This window comes from Falco peregrinus, chromosome 7, assembly GCF_023634155.1.
Source record: "Falco peregrinus isolate bFalPer1 chromosome 7, bFalPer1.pri, whole genome shotgun sequence".
In the NCBI taxonomy this organism is placed as follows: Eukaryota; Metazoa; Chordata; class Aves; order Falconiformes; family Falconidae; genus Falco; species Falco peregrinus.
The window spans coordinates 42,701,983-42,728,758 of NC_073727.1; the positions used below are offsets into that span (position 1 = coordinate 42,701,983).

At 40.5% G+C, this 26,776-nt stretch overlaps 1 protein-coding gene across 2 annotated transcripts in view; it reads right to left on the bottom strand.

Moving 5' to 3' along the window:
- The window catches only part of SNX9 (sorting nexin 9), a 63,539-nt gene extending 38,501 nt beyond the window's left edge, over positions 1–25,038 (bottom strand). The window contains exons 1-4 of one of the 2 annotated variants that reach the window (XM_055809889.1): positions 24,638–25,038; positions 5,420–5,506; positions 2,960–3,034; positions 1,694–1,816 (exon numbers count right to left, since the gene is read on the bottom strand). In XM_055809889.1, coding sequence (XP_055665864.1) covers positions 1,694–1,816; positions 2,960–3,034; positions 5,420–5,506; positions 24,638–24,649 — 297 coding nt within the window. In that variant the 5' untranslated portion in view covers positions 24,650–25,038. The remainder of the gene's footprint in view (positions 1–1,693; positions 1,817–2,959; positions 3,035–5,419; positions 5,507–24,637) is intronic. The other variant, XM_055809887.1, reaches the window with a different exon arrangement.
- Between the last annotated feature and the right edge of the window lie 1,738 nt (positions 25,039–26,776).

Genomic DNA, 26,776 nt, shown 5'->3' on the forward strand with positions numbered 1-26,776 from the left:
TGTATGTGTTACAGGGCCAGTATACTGCTGATCCTGTGTAAACTGTAAAGTGACCATATTTTCAAGCTTTTCCCTCCTCTACAAATGCAAATTCCAAATCTAGATTGCCGTAGTATTCTATTATTAAGAATATAATAGATATTTTTATTTTAACCTTTCCCCCATACAGGCAAGGGCTTTTTTCTTCTCTTCTCCAGGCACAAGTACCTTGTGTTAAGCACTGATCAAGCTCCGATAGATACATCTACCACCATGCAAAATATTCTACGTTTATTATCCCATTAAGTAATTCTTCCTAGATCAAATTAAGTATATGTTTTTCTTCCTTCAGAGGAGTAAGAGTATTCAGATTTAACAGAAGTAGCTGCTGCAAGTAAGTCAAGCTTCCCTGAAAGTAAAGTTTAGCTAGAAACTCTATAGGAGGAAAAACTGGGACAAGGGTAACAGAGTAGAAGTGAGGTTCCCACTATACCTTCAAATTACTGTAAGTTTTACTGAAGGAAAACAAACCTATAATCAATACTTTCGGCTCAGTATGACAAAATAAATTCATGATGCATTTCAAGAGTTTTGTGTTTAGCCTAAATATTAACTGGGCATTAAAAAAAAAAAAATAGTTCTAAGCATTGAGACAGTCACAGTGAGGCCTGGATTTCCCACTGTATGTGGGATCACAGAATTACAACCCTGACATTGTCTGGCTGAATACAAGGAAGTGCAAATCAAACACTATACAGTCAATGAACTCTTACATTCACTGTCAAACACAAATGCCCCATGTACAGTTTTCAAGAGATCTCACTTCATCTCAAAGTCTTGTGGTACAAGTTGCAGTTAAGAAAACTAATAACTGATATTTAACTGACCCACAAACCAGGCATGTGTCCCCAGCTTGCTGAAGTAAAGCATTTACTTTCCAACACAAAAGATCTTTGCATGCTGCTGTTGGAAAAAGCAGATTTTGTACTTCTGTTATCTATGGACTTCAAAATGTTTAACTGTTCCTACATGTGGGACACACAGTAGTCTGTAGACCATAACAACAGCTGGTGCTTAAGATAATATATGTCCTCGGATTACCTAACCTGAAAGTAAATTTTTGCTGCTTAATGAACTAACACACCAGACAAAAAGCTATGAATAGAGTGAGAGAAATTCTTCCAGCAAAACCAAAGTTAGCCTTTCCTTCAACTGACTGGGGACAATACATTAACTTGCTTCATTTTTTTTTAATCAAAGCAACAACTTTTATGCAAATTCTGAAAAAGACATCCATCCATTCACTCTGGTTGATGATGCACAGACCACCCAATTGTAGAGGACATGAAAAAAAAAAGCTTTGGTGTTAATATGCTAGCCTTTTTAAGGAACAAGTATCTTGAAAATAAATTTGCTAAGAATGCACTTATGCAGAACTGAGGTATTGACAGAATTGTATGATTGCAGACTGGAAAGAATAAAATTGCTGTATTTCTGAAAGTGTTAGAATACTAAATTTTCCAGCAGTGACAGTATCTGAACAGTCACACATCATTAATACTCAACAAATGTGCTCCCTAATGAAAACACAACTACTTTTAATTAATACTTTTATGAGCGTTCACAAATACAGTATGGCACAACCGAAGAGTGCAAGCAGTTAAGTCAACAAAACTTGCCAAACCCACTGTGCCTGAAAAAACATGAGACATACCTGATTACTGCTTTTTGCAGCAGAGTTGGTCTGGGCTGTATTTGAAGAAAGGGAATCAAAAAAGGCTTGGTCAGCTAATGAGTTACCGCAGCTAATTCCATCTTTTGCACCTTCAGTTATAATCTGAAATGGAAAATGTTGCAAAAGATTTTTTTATGCTTCCACTGACAAACAGCATAATTTGATTATATAGAATCATGTTAACAGAGACTTTGAGATGGTTGCATATACCTTTTTGAATCCAAACTCAATGTAACTTTTTACAATAAATCGATGTGATGATCTGGAGGATTTCAGTCTACAACAGATGGAATTGGTTTGCACTATGACAGCGTACCATACAAGATTGTTGTAGCAGTGGACACCTATGTATAAATTCATTAGGGTTGTTAACATTGCTGTTGGAGGACTGGGAACTCAATACTCAGAGGATCAGTTTGGGACAAGTTTGGAAAGCCAAAAAGCTACTAGACAATGAGCTAGCCAACTGAAGATAAAAACAAGGTCACGTGAGCTAGTATCATCCTCCTCCTGCCTCTCCACCCCCCCCCCCTTTTTTTTTTTTAATTGGTGAAGGAAAGGAGGCACATGCCTTAGGAAAAGGCTGCAGAAATTCCAGCCAGAGTCTTCACCTAACTGGCAACCTGCTGGCATAGAGACACTGGGCCCTCCAAGAATGAACCTGATTCCATTCTCTGCACTGACACCCCCATTCTATCCCCACCCCCATACCACCAGTCTGTAAATAAAAAGCAGGTCAACACACACACTGAAGAGACAGCAAAGGCCCTCAGGAAGAAGGTAAGTTGAGTAGTCCCTGGATTTGGGATCCCATACCCTGAGCCCCAGAAATGGGGTTCCATTCCAGAGGTTTATGAGCGTGTGGCAAATCAGCCATAGCAACACCAGTGTAAACTTGCATTGCTCATTGCACTTCCATATCTGTATCTTCAGACAGGAAAACAAAACAGTTTCTGGATCATGAGATCCCAAAATCAGAAGCAGAATCAAAACAACTCATGTTCTGTAGATCACCACTATTTACCACAGACCTTATGCATTTCTTGGGAAACCATTAAGCAGCACTGTAGCTTTGGAGGGTATGTTTGTACTGGTCTCAAAAGCCAGCTAGAGTTGCTACAAAAAGATTACATATTCCAAGCTATAACATCAGAAGTTTCATGTTTAACCATTAGTCTGATCAGCAAAACAGGTGGCCTTTTCAGCAGTTCTGCTTTCCTAGTGCAGTGTAGTGTAGTCACTTACCTCAACATAATCTGTTGGAACAAGTCCTCTCTCGCCTTGGCTGTTTTTTCCTTCTAACCAGCCTCCACCGACATCCTAAAAGAAGCAGTAATATAGAAATAGTTTTGCTAGATGGATCCCACAGCATGCTTTAAACAGCTCAGGAGGAAGCACTGTCTTGCTGTCAAATGCAATGTTTGAAATAGTTATGACTGTATGACCATGAACAAACTCACTTAAATCTGCTGAAGCAGCAGATACTCATTTAAACAGAACACAGACTGTGCTTGTTTCACACAGCTATTGTGGACTTCAGATTTAATAAGCACAAGAGGGAAAAGGGTCAATTTTTTCAGCACTTTCAATCATTTCTGAGACACAGGCTGCATCAGAGCACAGCTATTAGTATGCCAACTCCGAAGCATTAATTTTAATCAACAGATTATAAAGAAAAAAACACTCAAGGAATTAAGCTATTGGTAATATCTGTAAAATCTCTGCTACAATCATTGGAGATGCAGAGGTGTGAGATGAGTGGGAGCTATAACCCACAAAAATGTTAAGGTTAATCTCAAGTGTAAGAGAGGCACATGCCATGCAAGATCTGGAGATGCTCTTTCTAGTTTACGTTTCATTTCAGAGGTAGGTCTCATGCTATTACTTTGGTAAGAACTAACACACTTCAGCTCTGATTTCAGTGGGGCATCTCTTTATTGGTTTGGGTGGGTTGTTTTTTGTTGTTTTTTTTAAAAAAAAAAAACAAAAAACCAAACAAACAAAAAAACACACACACATATTCTATATACCCTAAGAAACCTTTGCAGTTAAGCAAGTCAATTCCAGGACAACATTATCTGGAATAAGTCAGTTCCATTTTAAATCAAGCTGTTCCTTGAACACATAGTAACACATCAAGCTAACTTACAGCTGACAATTGCTGTCTAGCATATGTGGTTCCAATTATTTCAGGTTTTCTTAATTTGCTTTTTAATGGATGTATTTGTTTATTCACAATTTTGTTCTTTCACTTGGAAATTTTATGTAATCCTGCACATAGTAAGGAGGAGTCTGCTTATGTGTTTAAGTTTTTAAACAGTAAAGATCAATCAGTTATTAAAATAACAAACTTTCATTTGCTTTTTCTTATGTACCTAAAAGCTTTCACTCAAGAACACAGAAACAACTAGACATCTCAGATTATAAATTCAACTATCTTGGTTAAAATACAAGAGCAATGACACCTCGAGCCAGAAGTCACGCTTGCGCTGCTGCACTTGAGAGTAAATCATCAGTGGACTTTCATGACTTATGCTATCACTGTCTAAACTTATATCAAAAAAGATCAAGAGCCTTTGTGGCAATCTATCCCACACTTTAATCATGGACAGCATAAAATGGAGTATTACATGGTTTTAAGTATATTGCCTTCACACACAGATGTCTTGTTCAGCAAAAGCTAACTTAAAAGTGGTAAACTATTTGTTTGGTTCTACTTTTGTGCAACAGCATTAAACTCCTGAACTCATTTAAAATTTTACTTCTGCCACAGAACAGCATACTATCCAAGAGTGTATTGGTTTTATTAAATATCTGATTCAAATATTTAAGTCAGTGGAAATAAAAATTATCAGGATTATACGTGACTAGGCTCTTCAAAGAATTATTTTATTCTGCAGAACCCATGTTTCCTACACAACCAGATAAATTAAACCTGGCAACATGATCAGGCATTTTTCACCTGTATGTTTTAAAAGGAAAGTCTATTTACTACACAAAAATAAAAACCAGAGGCTACTAACACTTCCCTTGTTACCCAGGGTAAGAATTATACAGGACAATAAAACTGCACTTAAATTCAAATTGTACACACAAATCGAGTGACAGTGTTCAAAAGTACTACTAATTTAAGAACTCCGATAGTATTACCACAGTATTTTCACCCCTCCTTCCCTGTATTTTGTCCATATTATTTTCATTATGAAAGGACACACAAGTTTAGTAACAAGTTTTATCAAATTCTTTGAACAAACTTGGAATGCTGAGTTCATTATGAAACTCAAAACAGAGAAGGAAGTTGGCATGTCAGATGTAAATGCAAGTGGCAAGCACCTCAGATTACATGCATGCTAAACATGGAACATTAGGTACACAAAAAAAGACAACACATTCAGACGTAGAAGTATATCACCAGCACTAGCTCCTTTCTCTGCCTTGGCACTCAGTTCTTTTTAAAGGGAAACAAGCTAAGTAAATTCCTAAGTGTGTTGGCACAATCTGAGAGGGCCCCTGTCCTCCTGAACTGCTTGTTGCATTTGTTTCCACACAACTATTAGAAAATTCTTTGTATTTAGTTTATTTGCTAATTCTTCGGGGGAGGGTAGCCAGGGCTTTCAGATGTCACCTAGCACCTTTTTTCTTCCATCTGCTAAAAGTAGGTCAGGAAAGTGCACTGAAGCCTTGATTCCGTCTCAGTTTTCTTACCGGGTTGGTAATTATGATGATCTCCCCTTCACTGACGGTCAGCTCATTGTTTCCAGGCTCAGCAGCAAAATCATACATAACACGAGCCTGCATGTGAAAGAGAATACAGCAGTGAGCCTTCCAGCTTACTTAGAAGATTTCATAAAGGAAGTATCAGCATAACTTACTCTTAAGTAGCAGAAATAGCAAGTGGGGTAGGGCTGGATGTGCAAAGAGCAACTCAGCATGTGGGAAGCTAACATTTCCTAAATTTGAACTCCAATATGAACATTCACACAAACTTTACAAGATAAAAGCCTCCTGTGGAGCTTGTTAGGGATGATCACTATTTTCCAGGAGGATTCACAGCTTAAGACTGGCTGTTCTGTGCCACATCCAGAACTATCTGTACAACTTTATCCAGGGAAATAAGGAAACAATTCTAACTTTAGCAAACAATCCAATTAGTATTTTTTTTCTACAAGACATATTCCAACTCCAATTCAGGTAAGGGCAACTGTTTCATAAAGCAAGCAATTCAGAAAAAGAAAAAACAAGCAATTGCAGATACAAGTAACCACTGCTGCACAAAAGAAAGTAATATGTAAACTCATGGTTTCAGACTCTTTGTATAAAAGAGGAACTATGCAAATGCGCAGACGGTGAGAGTAGGCCTGCTAGGTATTGGCACAAAGAGGGAAGGAAAAACCATGCTCATTTTTAGGTGTTTAAACACACAAAGGTTTTGCTGTGTATTGATTCTGCTACTACACTACATAAAGAAATGTTATAATTTGAAACACTGACAAAGTTGTCTAATATTTAAAGAACAATTCTGCTTCTTTATATAAAGAATTATGACATGGCCTAAGATTGTAAACCCAAACACCTTTTAATTGTCTTCTATCACATTCCTTTCCAATCTAAAAGTAGAGAAAGGTCTCAGGAATTACAAAGGGACTATTTTCTCACAAACTGTGGAAATGGATGCAGAGACAAACCAAGATATTTTCCCTTTGACGCTCAAAGGGAGAATGAGAATCAAAGTTTTAGTTTTCCATTTGAACTAGCATATTGGATGAACTTTAAACCTGACCACAATGAGTCATTTATCTAAGGTTCTCTTCCCCAAAAAAAGAAAATTAATCACACTAGTAGCACTTATAAAAGATAGAAGCCTTATTATTTACACCTCAAGTCTTTATGTTAGCCAAGTGCCCCAAAAGTAATTAATACATTATTTCATCTGATTGATGCCAATGCTCAAGTATCAAAGAGCAGCAAAAGGGAAAGCTAGACTACAGGTCAGGAAAGGCAAACAGAAGTAGTACAGATTTTAACAGACAGTACTGGCAGTTATAGCAAAAACATCAACACTCAATATAGATTACATCATAGGCCTTATTTCTCCAGCTCATACAGGATTAAGAGCAGCAGAAAGTTTACTTCAGGAAACACCAATTTCCCTAGCACATCTTGAAAGAGGCAGGGCTACGGTATCATCTTCACCAGTAAGACTATGCTTTAGTCACCTCAGCTCATACAGAAGTGGGCTTTGCTCCTGCAGATTAAAAAACTAAATCCAAGAAAAACAATTTTATATTTGTGTTACTGATAACATCACTGTGTACAGCAACAAGGTTCTTCTTGTACTTGGAGATCACGGGGAAGAAAAAAGAAAAACAAACCACCAAAACCATAAAGATGACAGTGAAATCATTTTTGTTGAAAGCAAGTTATGTGAAAGGAAATACAAAACAACCAGAAGACAGATATTAACCAACAAGCGTTGTCTGTCTCAAAATTGCAGGTTATGATCCCCACCTAGATATCCCTTCTTCTGACAAAAAACTAGAAAAAACAACTTCCCACTGCCACATTTTAATTTCATTAATATCACGTGGAAATACACCTAGCTTGTCAAGAAATACTTTACTTCATTGTAATAAAAAAGGAGCTGAGAAAAACCACCTATGTTGTATTTCAGTTGACAAAGCTAATCCTGAACCATATGCACAACAAATCAAACACTTTTTCTCCACTAGAAAAGTCAACACTGCAGAAAACCATGTGTCCCGAGTACTCTGAAAGCTTCCTTGCATGAAAACTCTTCCCTTAGAACTGACACTTTCAGCACTTCAGACTATGCCATGCAAAAAATCAAGATCAAGAGGAAGAAATAGTTTTCAATAACAACACTGACTGCTTTCCTACCAGCAGTAAATCAGGCCTCCATGCAAATATAAGAACAAGCTGTCTTACTTTCCTCAAAAAGTAAACCGAAGAGAATCATCATGCTTTTTGAAATACAAGAACATTTTAGATAGGGTTGTAAAAAGCACCACCCTCCAGGCCTCTCCCCTCAGCAGTAGTAGATGAAGGTGCTGAACATGTCCTTTTTACAGCAGGTTACCGATACTTACCCAGTTCTGCAGGTCATTTCAACAACACTCAAATGCTAGGCATCTGAACCATGGGAGAAGCAACTTGCCTAACCAGGGAGTCTTCTTCAGATAGTACACCATAGTATTAGGTTCTTGCCTTTATTCACAGCAGTGATGAGAGTTCACCAGAGCAAGAAAAGATTTTACCAGCCTTCAGGAAAACTGGCAAAACATCCCACAGTAACGACTGGATTGGAAAGGTAAGATATTTGCATCTAATAAGAGAACAGATGCAAATACTAGGTTCTCCAGATGTAGCAGGGAAACAGAGTTACTCAGAAAAATCTGGAAGTATTCAGCTTGTAGGGAAGGAAAGACAGAGATATACACAGAAGTTAATAGTTACTGTGTCAAAGTCTGCCTATTCACCTGCTCTAGATGTCAGTTTCAAAAGTTGCTAAAAAAACCCAAAAGGTAGAAGAGGGAGAAAAAATTACAACCCAACCCAGTAATTTTTGCCCTACTGCAGTTTAAGAAATTGGCAATAAAAGAAGAGATTTGCAGTATTACAGAAATGGTTTATTACAAAGTATTAAGCATTTGGGGCACATCTGTAACCTGATCCATACACCGACATCTCAAATACATTTCACAGATTTTTTTCCTGGTACTCACCATTTCACTTGCACTTCTGGGCTCATTCATCTAGTTTGGGAATTAAGTCCCTCAGAACTCCTGGCAAGTAAGCTTTAATGCTACCCCCTCCTACTGTTGAAATCCAACTGGAAAAAAGCATAAACCCAACCAATTCCAATGCATGCGATGACTAAATGTTTTCCCTCAATTTATTAAGTGTATTGTTACCAATGGAAAACCCTCTAGCCTTTCCTTGGGCAGAGGCATCAGCTCCAACTCTATTTAAATTTTTGACAATCAATTCCAAAATGCTATGAAAGGGAAAACGGTTTGGTTTTGCAATAACCTTTTTCCTCCTTACTGGCCACAAATATTACACCCAAGTAGCAGTTATGGGTTAGTTAGATCTTTGCCACTTATGCAAACTAGTATATGGACATGGAGAGAAGAAAGCATTTAACAAGAAAAGAATTTTAGTTCCTGGGCCCTGCAATACATTTATTGACTATTAGGTCTAAGTTATGGACATTTTGAACATCTATACAATGAGAATGTCTGACAAATTCCAGACAGCACAGACTGAACACCACAAAGGCAACCTCTTCAAAACACTGGTTTAAAAAAAACAAACAAACAAGATTCACTACAATAACTGTTATGATCAGAAGTAAATATGAAGCACATGTAAAAGGATCAAGCAATCCAAGCACAACAGGAACTCCAGAGACTGAAACGTGTCATTAGTGGAATAAAGGCCATTGCTTCATTTACAGAATACTGCAAACATGCAAAATAAGTAAGAATTTTTAATCAATCTGTTATCTATTAGAACATTAGTTTCTTTTACTGGCTGCATATATTTCTTCCCCCGCCCCGCCCCCCACACCCCCACAAGAAACAATTGATTCTGGATTCTGAGACTGTTTTGTCAGATCCTTTGAGAAAAAGGTCTGCTAACCTAAAGAGGTTAACCGGATTTCACTGACCAGAAAGCAGACCTGTTCATTGTACTGTACACCTACTGCCTCCCTTTGCTGAGGTGGCAGTGGAGCTTCCCACACTTCCACTGGGAGTTCATAACATATCCTGACGTTCATCTCATGCTCCCCGTGTCAGAAAAAGGCCAGCATGGATTAAGCAGAACCCTGGCACAACATATGCCAAGGAGAAAAAGGCTCTCCGATTCCCAGCATCTCTGCAGCTCTAGAGTATATTGCAGATTCTCTGGAACGCGAGGGAGCCAGCAGTTTTCTCTACAAGTTGGGGACAAGGGGAACCCAGTAAGAATTCATCCTTCTTAAATGAGAATGAGCTTTTCAGCAATATGGGTATAGACATTTGATCGTAATAAGGAGAAAACAAAGTAAAGCAGTAATTCTCAGTGTTACATCAGCATTCTTTGGAGCTGGTTCTACCCGTTGTAGTTACACACCTGGACTGCAGTTTCCCAATTTACATATTTACTGACTTATTACAGTGTGAAGCCTCTCAAACAGAAATTTCAAGCATCGCAATCAATCACTATTACTATCTTTTTAGAATAACAAACATAATTGTGCCTAAGCATATTAAACTACAAAAGATTCTTCACATTGAAAAGCAGTACCTCGATTAGCAAAAAGTATTATTCCTCTGCAGACCTAGAGCAGGCTTAACTCAGAAATAAGTAATGGAGAAAAGCTAAGTACCTTCCCCCCACTTCCCAAAATAGGAAAACCCAAGAGAAAAAATAACCAAGATCATTTGCAATTTATTTCTGCAAGCAGACATAAGATTGTGCAACTACACCTGTCAGTGTGTCAAAACTCTTAGCACAAATTAAGTGGGAAGGAAGGTGGCTAGCAAAAGTCTTTAAAATAAAATTCCAATGAAGGATTACATTATTAATGCACTAAGTTACTAAAAGAATATTCAGGATCTCCACCACATCCTGATGGACTGGGTCTTCTGTATTTCCCCCCAGAATCTTGAAAGAAGCAACAAAGCAACAGAAGCACCTATTTAACTTATAAATATTTATGCCTTTTCTAAGACGTTTCACTCAAAAGATGCTAGGTTCAGATGGAAAAGGAACTTACCCCAATGTATGACAATCCTGATGTGCACAGGCACACACTTGCCTGCATTACCGTTCACCCGTGGCAGCCTAGCTCTTTCATGGAGAAGTAGGACAGCAAAAAAAACACCGTGCATGCCTCACTAGCCATTGCATACAAACAGCTAACGCACATCAGTTGCACTCACAGCAGCTTTTATAATAGCTTCCCTGTCTAAACCTCTGTTGATAGGAATGATTAACAACCCACAGAGTGATTACTGTTTTTTGTTTAAGCTCACACTTCTGAAGCAAAATGTTGCTGTAATGCTGGACTTCCTGATGTGAAATTGCTGTGTTACAATGAAAACATGCTTTAGAGCATTATAATTGGAGAAGCCACTGAAAAATTCTATGCACCTTTGAAAATTATTTCCCTACGGACAGGACTTCATTGTACTAGAAAAAACTCTTTTGTTATGCCATAAATTCTCCCATTTCAGCCATGTGTTAAAGTTTAGGAAACTCGTCCCACTACTGCTTCTATTGGACAGCTGGCAGTGGCAGATAGTACAAAGGAAATATCCATAGAAGGTTTATATCATGAAATTCCCGTAATAAACGCACACCTTCCTTTTAGTAGTTGGTGCTTCAGCAGTTCAGTGCTTCCGCCATCCAGCATGCTCTTTTCAAGGAACAGGGATTCACAGGTTTAATTTGCTTGGTGCCACTGCCTCAAAGACAACTGCTACATCACAGCAGCAACAGTGGCAACACCTTCCAGGTTCACACTTCGCCTCCCATTTCCTGTCTTTCTGTCAGTGGTAGCAGCTCCCAGATGCACAGAAAGAGGACCAAATTCCATATTTCCATTTTGGAAAGTAAATGGGGTGGATAAGTCTTCTCAGAGGAACCTGCATCCCACTGCATAAGTGGAAACTATAACTGGGGAAGCCTGGTAAAACGTCTTAAAAAAAAAAAAATGTTAAACATTAGCATCAGCTTTTGTTGTTGTTGAGGTAGGACTCTTCCTCACAAGTCAAGTCCTTAAATTTTAAATAGCCTTGACAGTAAGCAGACTTGAACTTTTCTTCTAGGACAGCAGTTTAAGCTTTTAGCTGGAATGAACAACAAAGGGCTTTTAGTCACCTCAAGTAACTCCAGTAACATTTCTGTTATGAATAAACTTCAGAAAAGTTTGCTATAAAAACTGCAGTTAGTACAAATATGCTTCAGTAGATCTAACAATAAGCCTTTGAAACCAGCTGCTTGTGAAACACTGATAAGCAATGTTGATCACACCTGGAAGCATAGAACAGTAAAATGCATTTCTGTCTTCCCAGACTTTGTTGTATTCATTCTTTACGTTTTTTGGATGTGGGTTTGGTTTTCTTAGCTTGGTTACATTTTTGAGGGAGGCTTTTTAGTTTGGTTGTTTGGTTGGTTTTTTTTTTCCAGAATTGATTTTCCCACCAATAGTGCTTTCAGAAATAAAATATTAATTCTAAGAGGAAGTTCTAATAGAGTAAAATAGAAATAGCATACCCGGGATGCAGAGTGGGATCCCAGGATTAACAAAATTAAGGAAGCAGAAAGAAAATAAAGACAAAAGCCTAGCTGCAAATAAATCTGTTCAGAAATGGGCAGAATATTCTGATCACATTCAGAAGTTCAAAATAAAGCGTTTAATCTAAAAAGTGGTAATACTCTGCAAACAAAAGACAATTAACCTGAGATTATTTTTGCATTTTCTGTTCTGTACTGTTTCATCTTTCACAGCTTTGCTCTGTGATTACCGTCTAATATTGTTCTTGAGGTAGTTTACCGCTTAGAACAACTGTAAGACATCTGACAAGACATCAGCTGATGTCAGCACTAAACCCCTAGCTGTCTTCACTGCGTCAGTGAAGCTACAGAAACAAGGTAGGGTAGGCAAGGCTCTAAATGACAGTTTAACCACTGTTTCATTTCACTGTTCACAGACTTCTTAAGTCACCATGTTTTAATCAGTACAACTTTGAAAAAAAACTCTCAGCAAGTCAAAACACACATTAAATCCCACTGTGGATATTACTATGGGTACTGCATGAAATTTAGAACAACTACTGTCCAAAGAGCTTAGAAAAACAGTAACAGAAGTACTTCAGAAATACAGGCAGGAGTTCCCCACCTCTTTCCTGCCTCAGAGCACTGAGGACACTCCAACAGTGGCTATGTAAAAGATAGGATTTAACCTTTCCCCCACCCTTAATCCTCAAACCAGAGCTTGTCCAAAAGCCAGTACGTACTCCAATACTGAAGAGATTTTCACTGCAGCAGTTGCAATGTCTGGAGCTATGATTTGGCAAAAAAATTCTCTTCATTTTAGTCCCTCTACCACAACTGTATCAGACTACTAGGCAAAGTACACCTGGATACTCTATGCAGAAATCCAAGTGTCTCTTTAAGTGCCTATGCCGCTCAGCCTGGAAAGACAGCTACCTTCTGTCCTGCCTCCCACAGAAGCCTTACCTTAGGAATTGAGGAGATTATACATTATTGTTGTAATTGCCGGTTAAAGCGATGAAGATTTACTACAAAGAAGAAAAGACCCCAATGCTTATCTTTTTAAACTAGTACAGAGCAAATGGTAAAAATATATATTTCTTGTACAGTGCTAGACATCATTGTATGTGCTCAACAACTTCTGCCTAGAAAAAAAACCCTTGAAGAACTAGCCTGAAGAAACTGAACCATCCCTTCAAATTAGTTTTATACTATGATGTTACTAAACAGTAAGTAAAAATTAAAATTATCTTGTTTAATAAAAACTTCCGTTTAGTATTACATTTCTTGTCTAACACAATTATTTTTTGCTTTCAACAATATCAGAATTAAAACAAACTCATCCAAAAAATGAAACCAAGTTCAGTCAAGAAGTGGAGTTCTTGACAGAGAGGTCACTATATTCAGATATCATTACTCCAAGTTCCCTCACCAGCTGTAACTAACTGCTGGATCCTCACATTACTCTACAAATTAACATTAAAAAATGTGTCTCTTGACCTGCTGGCTCACTTTCTTCTGAACAATTTTTCAACTCTAAAGTATGTTCAGTAGCCTGCAGCTAGTCATTTGACGTCAACACCAATGACTATAAGCACATTAGAAGCAACTTAAATATAGATAAAAAGCTAAGAAACAAGGACTTACATTGTTTCTTCCTGCTAATAAAACATTCTTGCAGACAGCAGATGCAGAACAGGGAGCATCTCTTTGGCCTCAGAAGCTGCATGTGCCTACAATACTTCAGGCAGGTACTTAATTAAGTATTCACAGTGTATCAAAAGTCCTACCTCGTACCACAAGATAATTAACAAGGCATGAAGAGTTTCCAAAAAGCACAAAACAGTTTGAAGCATTTATAGGGTAAGGGACAGTACTGAAATACTCTATTCCCACCAACATGCATGGGTCTTAAACCACTGGTACTTTCACAATTAGAATAAAGGTGTAATAAGCTTACCTTGAAACTATTTCTGTCATGATTTTGTGTAAGAAAGAAGTGACTAGGTAAGTTTTCAAGTGTTACAAAAGACTTGGAAACATTTTCTCTAGTAATAAAGACAATGACTTACTAGCCGTTTCAGGAACTCGGGCTTTCCTCAGTGAGGACAGATTAGCTCTTCAGATCTACTACACAGGACTTCACCATCTGGCTGAAAATAGGCGCTTTTTTTTTTTTTTTTTTTTGTCAGGAAAGAAGACCTGAACTCTGTTCAGGCTAGCCCAGCTGGCCAGTTACATATCTTATTTTTGATTTGCAGAACATCAGCTTCTTTACAGCTGTCTACCTGTAAGCAAACATCATCACACCCCAAAGCCCATTAAAACACACTCCTGGCCAGCATTACAGGCAACACACAAAGAACTTGCATTCAAGTGAATTCCCTCACATCAGCAGGCCCCTTGTTCAGCTAAAGCATCGAGAACTAAAAGTTACTGATGCAGTATGAGGACTAAAATTGTTATAAGATTAAGATCTCTTAAGTGTTAGAATGTAACAGTTTTTACTTAAGGTATAAAAACAAATTATAACTTCTTTCCATGCAGTTACAAATCAGGTGAGCAGATAACCACTGCCACAGAACATGAAAAAAAACAGAGAGAAACTGTGATATTTTCCAGATTTAAAATACTGCTTAAGAATTTCAAGGTCTGTGGATTATCTCTAAGTAGCTCAGCAGTTTTAAGAAGTAGCATTCAAATTCTGATACTTTCAAAAGAACCATCATACACTATTAAAAGAGGTGCCCAGTTAACTTTTGTGTTCATACCAATTCATTTATGAAGCACTGTCAAACCAAGAAACAAAATCCCCATGCACCCAAGCAATACAAAAGCAAGGGAAATTCAGTTGCAGAAATACATGCCAGACACCCACACGATTTAGAAATATTTCCAAATACCAATTCAAATAGCCCTGTGAATCACATCTGTCTGAGCTTTCAGTTGGGTCAAGCACTTGAAATCTTTTTTTGTTGTTTTTCAAAACATAACTTATAAACCAGTTATCAGTTATTAACAATGTACTGCAAAACTTCTAACCATGAGTGAGGAGCTCCAATGCTATCAGAAGACCTTCTTCAGAATCAATTTACTGCACTGCTCCAAGTGCTCAGAGTTCCCCATACTTTCCTTTCCAAATACAAACCTCTTCCAGGTCCCCAAATAGACTGGGGACTAAACAATTCCAAATTAGCAAAGATTAATTCCAGTTACACCAGGACACACAACTGCAGCAAGTACAGCATGGGTTTGTATTTATGGATGTCAGGCAGGATGCATTTATCTCAAGCATGATTAAAATCTCTGCCGAGATTAATCATTACTGGCTCTGAAATCAAACTGCAACACTTGCAACTGTTTGCTGAACCAGTATTTAACTGTGTGTTTCAGTAGTCTGCCGTGCCAAGTCCCCTGATGTTTGCCTGAAACTTTAGGGCAATCAGTACTGCACCCTCCCAGTCCTGCCCCCAAAGAACAAAGTCAGCAAGAAGCGAATGTTTCAGGAAAAGCCTGCAGCATTCACCATAGAACTGCCACATTGTGATCTACTCATTAGGACAGCTTCTAGTCAGACAATAGTGCTGCCTCTACGAGAGCAGAGATTAGAAAAAAACCAAACAGTAATTATCCCAATTAACTGGAGAGGCACAAAGTTTTGCTAAGGTTATCTAATAAATTTCAAGCCTTTTCAGGTTTGCCACACTACTACATGTTGTGCATTTCAACATGCTGCACAGGCCAGTCTAGAAGCAAATGAAGCACTACCAAAGCAAACTACCTACACATTAAAATTATGCTACTTCAAATAACACTTGAACTGTAAAATACAGAATGGAATAGTTGTACCACTTTGAAGCCCCAAACACTGTAATATTAATAGGAAAACAAGTGCTTAATAGTATGTTACCTGAAGACAGCTGGGAAAATCTAAAATGCAGCAGAACAGATCCTCTACACTGAATTCTGCTGATTTCTCTGTTACTGGAGTAACCAGCATTAACCAATATAGTAATGTTTTGGGATCTCAGTCCTTTTATAAACACTACTTTATGAAAGCCCAGTAACTGAACCATTCCTAAGTTTAGTTTTATTTTGTGAAGACAAGTGAGGAAACTATTATACTAACATAAATGTATTACCATTTCATCAGATAAAGTTTCTTTACTATAAAAACAGGCAAAGTTCATGTTTTATGGGTTCTAATGTACCCAAGCCTACAGCTATTTTAGAGTTCTTCTGTCAACAGCATAGACAAGTACAACACCCTGTACAGTTACAAACTGGGCACATTAAACAGTACCTCAAATAAGCAAAGCTCGCTCACTTGGACCTGGCCAGAGAATACCCAGCACTTGAATGGACATTAGTCACCTACAATTTAATGCAATGTGCACACTAGCATTATTGCCCTATCCCACTTTAAGTAAACAGATCAATAAACAAACACCTGGACAGAAGAATTAAAAAAAAAAAAGAGAAAGAGACAATGAATGACAGAACTAGATTAAGTCATAAAACATTTAAAGTCTCTCCTTTACAAATCTGCATCTTCCATTATCTAGGAATTGATTTAAATGGGACACCACACAAACTTTTCTTGTACCAGCACCCTTTACAGTGACAGAAAGCATGAAAGAAATCAGGAAGTTTGAATTTCTATTTCCTTAGAAATTACTAGAAAATTTGGCAGCTTGACAGAATGCAACAGAGCTGTTGATACAATAATTACAATTCAACAAGCATACACAAACTTCCAAGAATATGGTTTATTTATTTGCAGCAAGGAAGATGCTTAATTTTGTACTCCATAAGCAACCATTTTCAGAAGACAAACACAGGGCTATTAAGGGAGGAAATTACAGTACTGGTGAAAGAACTGTGCTGTAACTAGGTAAGCACTAATTACATTATATCATCATGTGTTATTGCAATATTCAATTACTGAATTAAATCTTAAACACCCCACCCCCCCACCCCAAGAATTAATGCAGTGGAGGAAAACAAACATTTAAGCTTAATTCTCAGATCTGATGAAGTTGTAGGACAAAATGAAGTGCCTTATCAGTCATGACTTTACGGCTGCAGAAAGCAGAGTTGTACAGGCTCTCCAGGGAATCCCAGGATTTAAACTGGAAATAGCAGGAACAATACATGTAATAGCCTTATATCAATAGTCTTTCTTTTGGAAACCACCCATATAATCATTGCAAAGAAAAAGAAATCCTCGTACGGAAGAAGCTATCCTAAGAGGATTTTTATAGTTGTTCTTGAAAATCAGCCATGTTGTTGTATCAGCCAGGAAAACAAACACTTTGCTTGAATTCATTTGAATCAAGAGAACAACTTATTTTTGCTCTGAACATTGAGAACTGCAGTCTCAGAAGGCTAGGAAAAGCCAAGCAAGTCCAAAACCTACTGTGTATAAACAAAGACACCATATGAATACACAACATAAAAGCACAACAGTTCCCTTGCCAAGGAGGAGCAGATGGCAACTCTGAGCAGAAGTCAGGAATAAAACAATAAGTCATAAGAAAACACCCAACCACCAGTTGTACACCAGTCCCACTTTCTACAAGAGTAGGGCTGAGTGATTTCACCTGGGCAAGTCCCGCTTGCAGAAACCCCAGGTCAGGCATGGCTGCCCATCCCCAGAAGCAGCTGTTCTGCCTGGACTCCCAAGGGACCCCTGTCAAGCTGCACTGCCTACCTTCCTACCACCTCCTCCTCCTTCCAGCCACCTATTTTGCACATTGGAAACCCCTCCTGTACAGCAGTTTCCTTTAAGGGGCAGCACCCAGTCAAAGAGTTGCTCTAAAATACAGGATGATGTGCAGAGTTTCTACTGACAAAAAAAAAAAAAAAAAAAAAAAAGATTGTTCACATACAGTCACTGGTTTGACTTTATCCGGCACACTTATTATGAGCACACACCCTCTTACTAGCAGTGCCCAGGATGGTTCACGTGCCCTTCATACCATGCTATGTCCCAAATGTCCCCTTGCAACTACACAACAGCTGGATCAGCCTGTGTATAAGGCAGCTCCCTACAAGAAGAGTTGTCCCTTGTGCCCTTCTCCTCTTACTGTGGGTCTCACAGAGGGCTATCTGTCAAAGTTAAATGATTCTGGTATTAATTGCCCTCACCACCACCATCTTTTTTTTATGGGGGTTACTTACCCACACAAAGCTCAGAGAAAGGCTGCTTTGGAAAAAACATTGAGGCTCAGAGTTTAAATTAAATTTTCCAGTAAGTAATACACATATTTTCTTCTCTTGAGTAGCATTTATATTTTTCTCATTGGACTACTACAAGACTGCTTTGTTTTTTTGAACTTTGTGTTACTTGGGAAGCTCCTTTCCAATCCTAAATTGCTGAGAAAGCAGGAATACAACTAAAGAAAGCAAAAGCACAAGCTCTGATTTTTGCCCCCTCAGAGAAGTATAAAGTTAATTTGAATGATCTTGTAATTGTGAAACATGCTTTGAATTAAACAGGTTTAGCTTTAAATGCTAAACATCGCAATAGTTATTTACTTTAAATAATTCCAGTTATCTAAATGTTGATCTGTCCTACTGCCCTGCTGCTTGAAAAAAAAAAAAAATATCACTCCCACTATTTTACACATTTTGTAATGTTTTGCAAGACTGCTTCCAACATCATCAATGTTGCAATTGCTTGTAAATTTAATACAGGAGGGAACCTGTATATTTACAACAAAGTTCTCACACCATTTTTCCTTTTGTAACCTCTGTAAACTCTGAAATTTACCAAATCTCCCAATCAAATAAGGAGGATTTTATAAACAAAAAGTGTGGATATTCAACAATTCATGAGCTTTTTCAAAACCTGAAAATCAGAGGTTCTAAAAGAGGAAAAGGAAAACCTTGAAAAAAATGGAATTAAGTCAATATTGTGTGTTGGGGTGGTTTTGGGGTTTTTTTTGTAAAAAAACAAACAAAAAAAAGCAACCAAAGACACAGTTAACTGGAAAGACTTCTTGCAGAAATAACACCAATACATGGAGAAATTCTACCACAGTGAAAATCTGAATCATGGAATCTATATAACCAGATGAAGCTTATAACATCTGATACCAGACTTCCTTCTGTTTAGCTACTGTAATCATGTTTTGAAATGACAACCTTTGGTAATGAGTCTCAGATGACTCAATGCCTAGGTGCTTAAAATAACTTTGAAAAACTGAGTCAGAGGAATCATTAGCCAGCCATAGCATCACATAGAATCTCACCAGCTCTCCAGCTTCCCAGCATAGAAATGAGAAGCCTTGCACTAGCAACTGCTGCAATAACCCACTTACCACTGAACTTTTAAAAGATCATAAGGTCAGACAAAGACAAAAAGCTGAAACCCTGTATCTTAGTAAAATAAGACTGTATCAGTTCTTGCGCTCACCCTAACATCCCGCTCCATCAATAGGTCAGGAATCTGTGGTAAATTTGTGTTACTAAATAGTTTCACCTTCTTTAGTCATCTTGTTGCCCTATAAAAAAACAAAACCAACTAACCAAACCAAAATAATCAAAGTCGTCCCAGGAAATATCTTCACATCTACTTAATTACAGCTTAAAAAAAACAAACAAACAACTTTTCATATAATTAAGACCATAAAAATAAGTTATTACTTCACCTAATTAATTTTGTTCCATCACATCCTACATATATAAATTAACCATGATGTCCTTCTTTGTATTACATCTTGCTTTGCTGAATTTAAATAATGGAACATACAGAATGAAGTGATCTGCATAGTACAGGTTCATCCTACCTCACAGATGTATTAAGATTTATTAACTGAATATTCTCTTAGGATGAGATTTCCCAGGAAAGTCTACTTTGAAAGTTACAACAATACAGAAGGCAGACTTGCAGAACACAAAGTTTGGGTATTTTGGAGGATTTAGCACAGAAGGATGCTTCACCTCGCAGCTGCAAATCAGAACAAAGAATTATCTCTGCCTGATTCATAATGCAAACATACTAACAGCTTTGTGATGGCACAAAGGAAAGTATGAGACTTCTTTGGGGAGTCTTATACTAGTAACAGCAATAGAGAACCAAACAGAAAGATGAAAGGAAGGATACGCACTTAAGAAAAATTATTTGAAGTCTAATGTGTTGGGTTTTCCTACCTAAAATTTTCATACATAAATAACCATCTTCCCTTACCACAATTACAAGAACCATGCTGAATTCAACTATACCTGGTTAGTGACATTCACAAGAGATATTCCAACATGATTAGATGGACAACAAAGTCTTGAACAACACTTCCATGTTTTAGAAGTATTGCTAAGCTATACCTTCTTTTTAAGAACAGAATATTCAGTCTAAGCTTTCATCTCAAGGGACTTCTTCCCACACAAAAGGGCCCAGTCCTACAAACAGAACCAAATAAATGAATTCTTAAAGTAGATAAACCATTGAACAATCAAGAACATGGTGGTAGAACTCAGTTGCCCCTAAAGTAACAAAGAAAAAATCTGTTGCTATTGACACAAAGAGGGGCCTAACCTCATTAAACTTATCAGTACCTTGCTTGTAATATACCCAGCTTGTAAAAGTAATGTCATCAACTTCAACAGTGTTACTCCTATAAACTTTCAACTTAAATTAAAACCACCACCACACCTTAGAGGCACACATTCGGAAGAACAGTCTTGACCATCACCATGGACATAACCTATCAACTTCTCTTAATATCATTACCTCCTCCTTAAGTCAGGACTTCAAAAGTGGCAAAACATCAGCCTTTTCAAAAAAAGGACTTGCCTACATTTTAAAAAAATAAATAACTCTAAAAATAGACTAAGGTAGGGAGCACATTATTTAAAAGCAGCATATCACTTCCTGGCATTTCTAGCTCTCCCTATTTATCGCAACTCCAAAACAAAAGGAAGGGCATGAGTAAAGCCGGGACTTGGCAAGCTAGTGGGTAAAGAAAGGCAAAAGAAGTCAAGAAGGAACATACAGAGGAATGAGAATCATCTGTGGCTTTTGCCAGCAACTATCACTGAAACACATTCACAGTATTATATTTTCTTTGTGACTGTTTAATTTTTTAAGCTTTACTCTTTTAGGCTCAGGCACTTTTTGCCTTCTTTTGTAATGCAGTTAAAAACACTGAATTAGTAAGCTCAGCTGTTTCTGAAGGAAGCATCCAAAATAAAACATCTAGCTTAACGTACCAGTTCTTAAACACAGATATGAAATTGCCTACATCTGAAGTCAGGTTCAGTTCAATTACTGTAAAACTTTGCAGGTTAATATATCCTAAACAATCCTGTTGTTGTTGGTTTTATTTTTTTCCCCCCCATTTGCTTCAGTTTTTAGAGCATATGACCTTGAGCAAGCCTGTAGGGAATCACAAAACCTACTGCCAAATTACAGAAAGGATCTAGCCAACCAAAGAACTGCCACCAGAAGTCTCAGATCCTCCATTTCCCATTTATATTTCCACCCTTCACCATGAAGGTCAGTCTCCCCCTCCCACCTTTGCCACACCACCCAACCTTTTGCACCAGCTCTGAACAAACTTGCAGCTACTGTACCTCCCTAGAACTGGAGAAAATGGCCCCACTGCAGTTAATCTTTTGCTATTTCAGCAACCTACAGTAGCTCAAAGACAGGCCTGGCAAGTGTTACAATCAGCTGCCGGGATGTACAAACAACGCAGGATGGGGAGCAAGGAAGGAGAAGGAGCAATGGTGACTGCTAGCTCCGCTCACAGCATGGTCAGACAGAGCCTCCACAGAGCACTTACAGCCTACAGCCACCCCTCACCTCTTTCAACAAAAGACTTCCTACCAAGTTGCCAGTTAACAAATATGCTAGGAAAGCATAGGTAAAGGCCTTTTTGCAAGAAGGTGGTAGTCCTTTCCTCTAAAAGTTTTTATTATTTCAATTTAGAAGGCCAGTGAGTTGAATGGTACAGACAAGAGCCAGCATATTACATGACTGTAGACCACCTCTTCATACTGGAAAACCCTAGGAGCTTAATTGCTGTGGTTCACCAAAGTGGGAGGCAAGAAAATTGGCCAGGGTTTACAAGCTAGCTGCTGAAGAAAGAAATACCCGTTTCCCCCCCCCCCCCCCCCCCCAGTAACCTAACACTCTGATAAAAGCACTTGTAAATCTTGTAGACAAAAGGATAAAACTGAAAAGAGAAGCTGGTCAAATTTAGATTAAAAATAAAGACACACCAACCAGCAAGACAGTTGATGGGTTAAAAAAAAAAAAAAAAAAAAAAAAAAGAGAGATAGGCAGACTGAACTTTCCATCACTGAAAGCATTCAAATCAAGACCCGAGTTTTCACTCGGCCCTCCTTGGAAAACATATTCTAATTTAAACAGCAAAGTTATTCATGTGCCCATGCAGCACAGGCCAGGCCTGACCGTCAGTTGCCCCTACCAGCTACACACCATTAAAGTTTGAGAAATTCACACTGCACATGCCTAATTATAGTGTAGTTTTGTTAACGTTTGTTCACATACAATACAAATATTCTTTGCATATTCCTTTTAAAAGCAGGCTATCTTGGAAGGAACACAAGCAGAAGGTGAGAAGTTTATTTACAATTTAAAAAACCCAAAATTTACTTTCCAAGTGTAATGGCAACTGGTTAGTTGGCTAAGCTCCTAAAATCTGTTTCTTGAGCCAGTTACTCCCTTACACTGTTAAAAAAAATAACAAAAAATCTTTACTATAGCTGACGTGCACAAGTTTAACAAATTAAAATGCAAAATGGGGCAGTTCCCAGAGAGGGACATATCTCCTGGGTCAAGCTCACAGAAGATAAAGTAAGCTTCTCTTGGTTATCAGCATATGAAAACAATAAAGTATCAAGTCTTTACTGACTATCACTTCTCAATTTTAACCTTCAAGTTAAAGTAAATCACCATAACTTGCAATGCGTAGAATGAAAAGAACTTACACCACCTGATTTCAAGCCAGTCCTGGTTAGGACTGTTAGAACTTACACACCCTTCAGCCTGAGACCATGACTCAAAACAAGTTATTTCAAGAACAGTAAAGTGAAAGTTTCCAAATATATGAATAAAATGGCTTCATCCGTTCAGCACAGAACACGGGATCCCATGAGGATCCTGCACCTCAAAGTGAGGAGAGAAACAGTAAACTGTTACCTGCTTGGCATACTCTGTATTATGTAGTAAAGGCATACACAGAATTTCTTCTTGCTACTTACTAATATGTAATCAACCTATTGTGATACACGCATCCCACAAACCAGTGGAAAGCACCAGTATTAAAACAGAGTCCATCAACAATATTCTAAAACCTCAACAGAACGTAAATTTCACTATATTAATACTTCTTAAACCGCCTAAGTAATTTTGAAGCCTAAACCAACTTCTCTATGCTTCTGAAAAAGTTTACTAAGAGCGACCATCAGCTTACATGGCTACAGACACAGCAACTTATACATTAAATTTGATACATTCAAGATGCAGAACTGCTTCAGTCCTGAGAAGCACAGCACAGCCAGCGTCACCACACGAGAGCTGCCCCAGCAGAAGGAAGCTTTTAAACTGCTGGCCAAGGTTATGGAATCAGGTGACTCAAAGTATTACTTCGAATACCAAAAAAGACTTCTGTCATATTTGGGCAGCTTACAGATAACATTTACTGGTGGACGTCAACTCACACCTACAGAAGCAGCCATGCCTTCATCAGCAGATATAGTAAATAAATATTGTTAATTTAGAAAGAGACCAGTTTCCGACAGGACACGCTAATTTTGACTGTTGTGTTAATAGCAGATACTGTTGAAGAACTGAACAAAGTAATTTCACTTCCTGGTTTTCGGGTTCGGTTGTTTTTTTTTCCAGTAAAATCAGACCCTACCATTAGCAAGTAGCACGCCACGGCCCCGGGCTCCCACAGGGACACGGCACGCCCGTCCCCTGGGTGCCACTCACGGGGGTCAGCGGGAGCGGCCCCCCCAGGACGGGGCGGCCGGGGGCGTGCGGCGGCCGGGACCCCGGTCCCCAGCGCCGCGGGGCAGCCGGGACGCTCGTCCCGTGGCAGGGCCCGCCGGCGGCCGAGGCCTCTCCCCAGCACCGCCGCGCTCCGCCGGCCAGCGCCGCTTCGCGGGGCACGGGGGGCGCGGGCAGGGACGCCCGGGCTGCGGGAGCGGCAGCCCTCGGCCTCCGGCGGCTTTTCGGCCCCAGAGTCGCTCCGGGCGAGCCGCGGGGTGGCAGGGCAGAAATAAAGCAGAGAACAACTTTCCCCTCCTCCGGCGCTGGCGCTGCCCCGCCGAGCCCTCGGCGCCGCTCGGAAGGGCCGGGCGGCGGCGGCGAGGCCCGAGCGCAGCGCGGCGGGCGGCCCCCTCCTCCCCTCCCTCCTTCCCTCCCTCCTTCCCTCCCTCCCGCGGCCGGCGGCGAGGGGCAAGCCCCAGGGAGGGGACTGGCTCCCCCGACCCCCAAAACGCTGCCCGTCCTCCGCGGGGCTTCCCTCCCTCCTGCCCGCCACCGAGAGGGGGCTGCTGCCCGCCGAGCCCCTCCGCGGGGCCTGTTCGGCGACCGGGGGCTCGGCGCAGGGGGCGCCCCGGAGCCGCCTCACGACCCCCCGGGCCGCACCGGGGGCCGCTCACCTTGGTGGCCATGGCGCTGCCGGTGCGGGCTGGGCTGCCGGTCTCCCCTCCCGCCGCGGGCCGCGGCTGCTCGGTCGGTGTGTCCGGCCCGCCCGCCGCCGCTGGGCCGCGCAGGCGGCTCCTCCTCAGCGTCCCCCAGTCGCCGCTGCCGCCTGGGGGCCGTTGGGCGGCTCAGCAGGCAGCCCCGGCGCTGGGCAGGCGGGGGCTGATGTAGCCGCCCGGCTGTGCCCCCTCCCCACACACCCTGCACGCCCCCGCCGCGGCCGCCCCTTCCCTCGGCTCGGCTCGGCACGGCACGGCACCCGGCGGCGGTGGCGGGGCTGTTTGTCCCCAGCCTCTCCGTCAGGGCCGGGGGAGGGACCCGCGGCGCGGCGGGGAGCCCCGGGGGAGCCGCCCCGGTCGGTGCCCGGGGTGCGGGCAGGGGCCGGTGCGCCCCCGCGGCCGCCGGGCTGGGACCGCCCCCCCCGCCCCAGCCCCGGTGCCTTCCGCGGCCTCGCTCGGTAGCCAGCGCCTGCCGACAAGTTCCCGCTGGCGTGGGAGCAAGGGCCCGCGGGACGCGGGGTGCCCCTCGCCTGCTTTAGAACGGGAATCTGGACGCCAGTGTGTGGCGAGGAAGGCAGCTCTTCTGGCCAGGCCCCTCCGCGGCTGTCGCATGTGCCATGTCCCTGACCCCTTTCAGCCGGGCCGTTACGACCACCAGGGAGCCGGTCAGGGTGGGTACGTTCCTGTTGGGTGCTCTACGGCCGCCTCCTAAAAACTGTGACCCCAACCGATTAACTTCAGACCCACGCATTTCCAGCCTGCAGGAGGGACCTGATGGGAGGCTAAAACAAAAGGGATGGAAAAACCCAGTGGCAGGGGTAGTGCAAGGTACTGCACCGTTCAAAAAGTGCAGCTTCTCATCTACGTATGTAGACTTGGCTGGCTTGGAATCGGGAGGTGTTTCCATTCTGTAGAAGTAAATACACAGTGTAACCATCAGGGCTGCCAAGGAGAGCCCTAAGAGGCAGGTGGGCTGTTGGGAAGCTGCATAATTCTTTACATCTGCATTTCCTTGTCCATAGAAATCACAGGTTTCTCTTCTGCTATTGGTATAGTTTCTCAGTGAGACAGCTTTGTTAAAAGAGAAAAATATGTTCACAGTTCTTTTAAGCTGGAAAAAATTTTCCAGCTGGGACCGGTGACATAGTTTCTATGGAGAGTGAGGATGAGGAATGAGGAAGAAGCTGGTTGTTCAGGCACCACCATTTTTAGAGTGATTGAACTGATGAACTTCAGAAGTTTTCAAATGTCTACTGCAGTTTTAAAATGTTTCAGAATCCAATTAAATGCAATGTTTCCAACTTTTTATTCTTTATAAAAGCAGTAGCTAAAGGAAAACCTCCGTGTGTGGCCCACAACTGACCTTTTACAACACCACTGTTATGCTGAGGTATTGTATTAAGGTTCAGTTTTGCCATGTGGGCCCCTCCTAGGCTGGTATTTCATCCACTATAGCAGCAAAACCCTGCGAAGCTGCCTTTGTCTCTGTACTAAGGGACCCCGTTCTTCCACCTTCTTGCTAACAGTCTTCCCAACATTGTATGGTTTGACCCACTCATCTAATGAGCATCTTATAAAAAGGATGGAGGTGTGAAGTTAAGAGACCCAGCATTGCCTTGTTTAGCGATCCCCAACTGATAGGTGTGTGAAGCAAGCTTTATCCCTTCACCAGATGCTATGTTTTGCTGTGTGGTTTATAATAAATTTGTGGCTCTTGCATAAGCTCGAGTCTGTGTCATTCTTTACCTGTGGTCAGAACAACTGCCAGAAAAGCTTAGTCTACAGCTGGTAACCGGTATGCTCTAACAGAGCACTGCTTTCCATCTGGGGAATGAAGAACAAAGTCATGATTTATTCAGACCCTCTATGCTTAAAATCTCCAGTTTACAGTTTTCCACTGTGAGGTACTCCTAAAAATAAGCCTTGCTTGACAGCTTTGAGGGATGAAGGAAACACTAACATTTATTTCAGGGTGAGAGAATGTTACAGGAAGATTATTTTTAATGGGATCTTTCCAATACTATTTGCAATTAATTGCCATTAATTCTTGCGTTAGCAAACACATTCTTAGGAATCACTTTGGATGGCACATACATG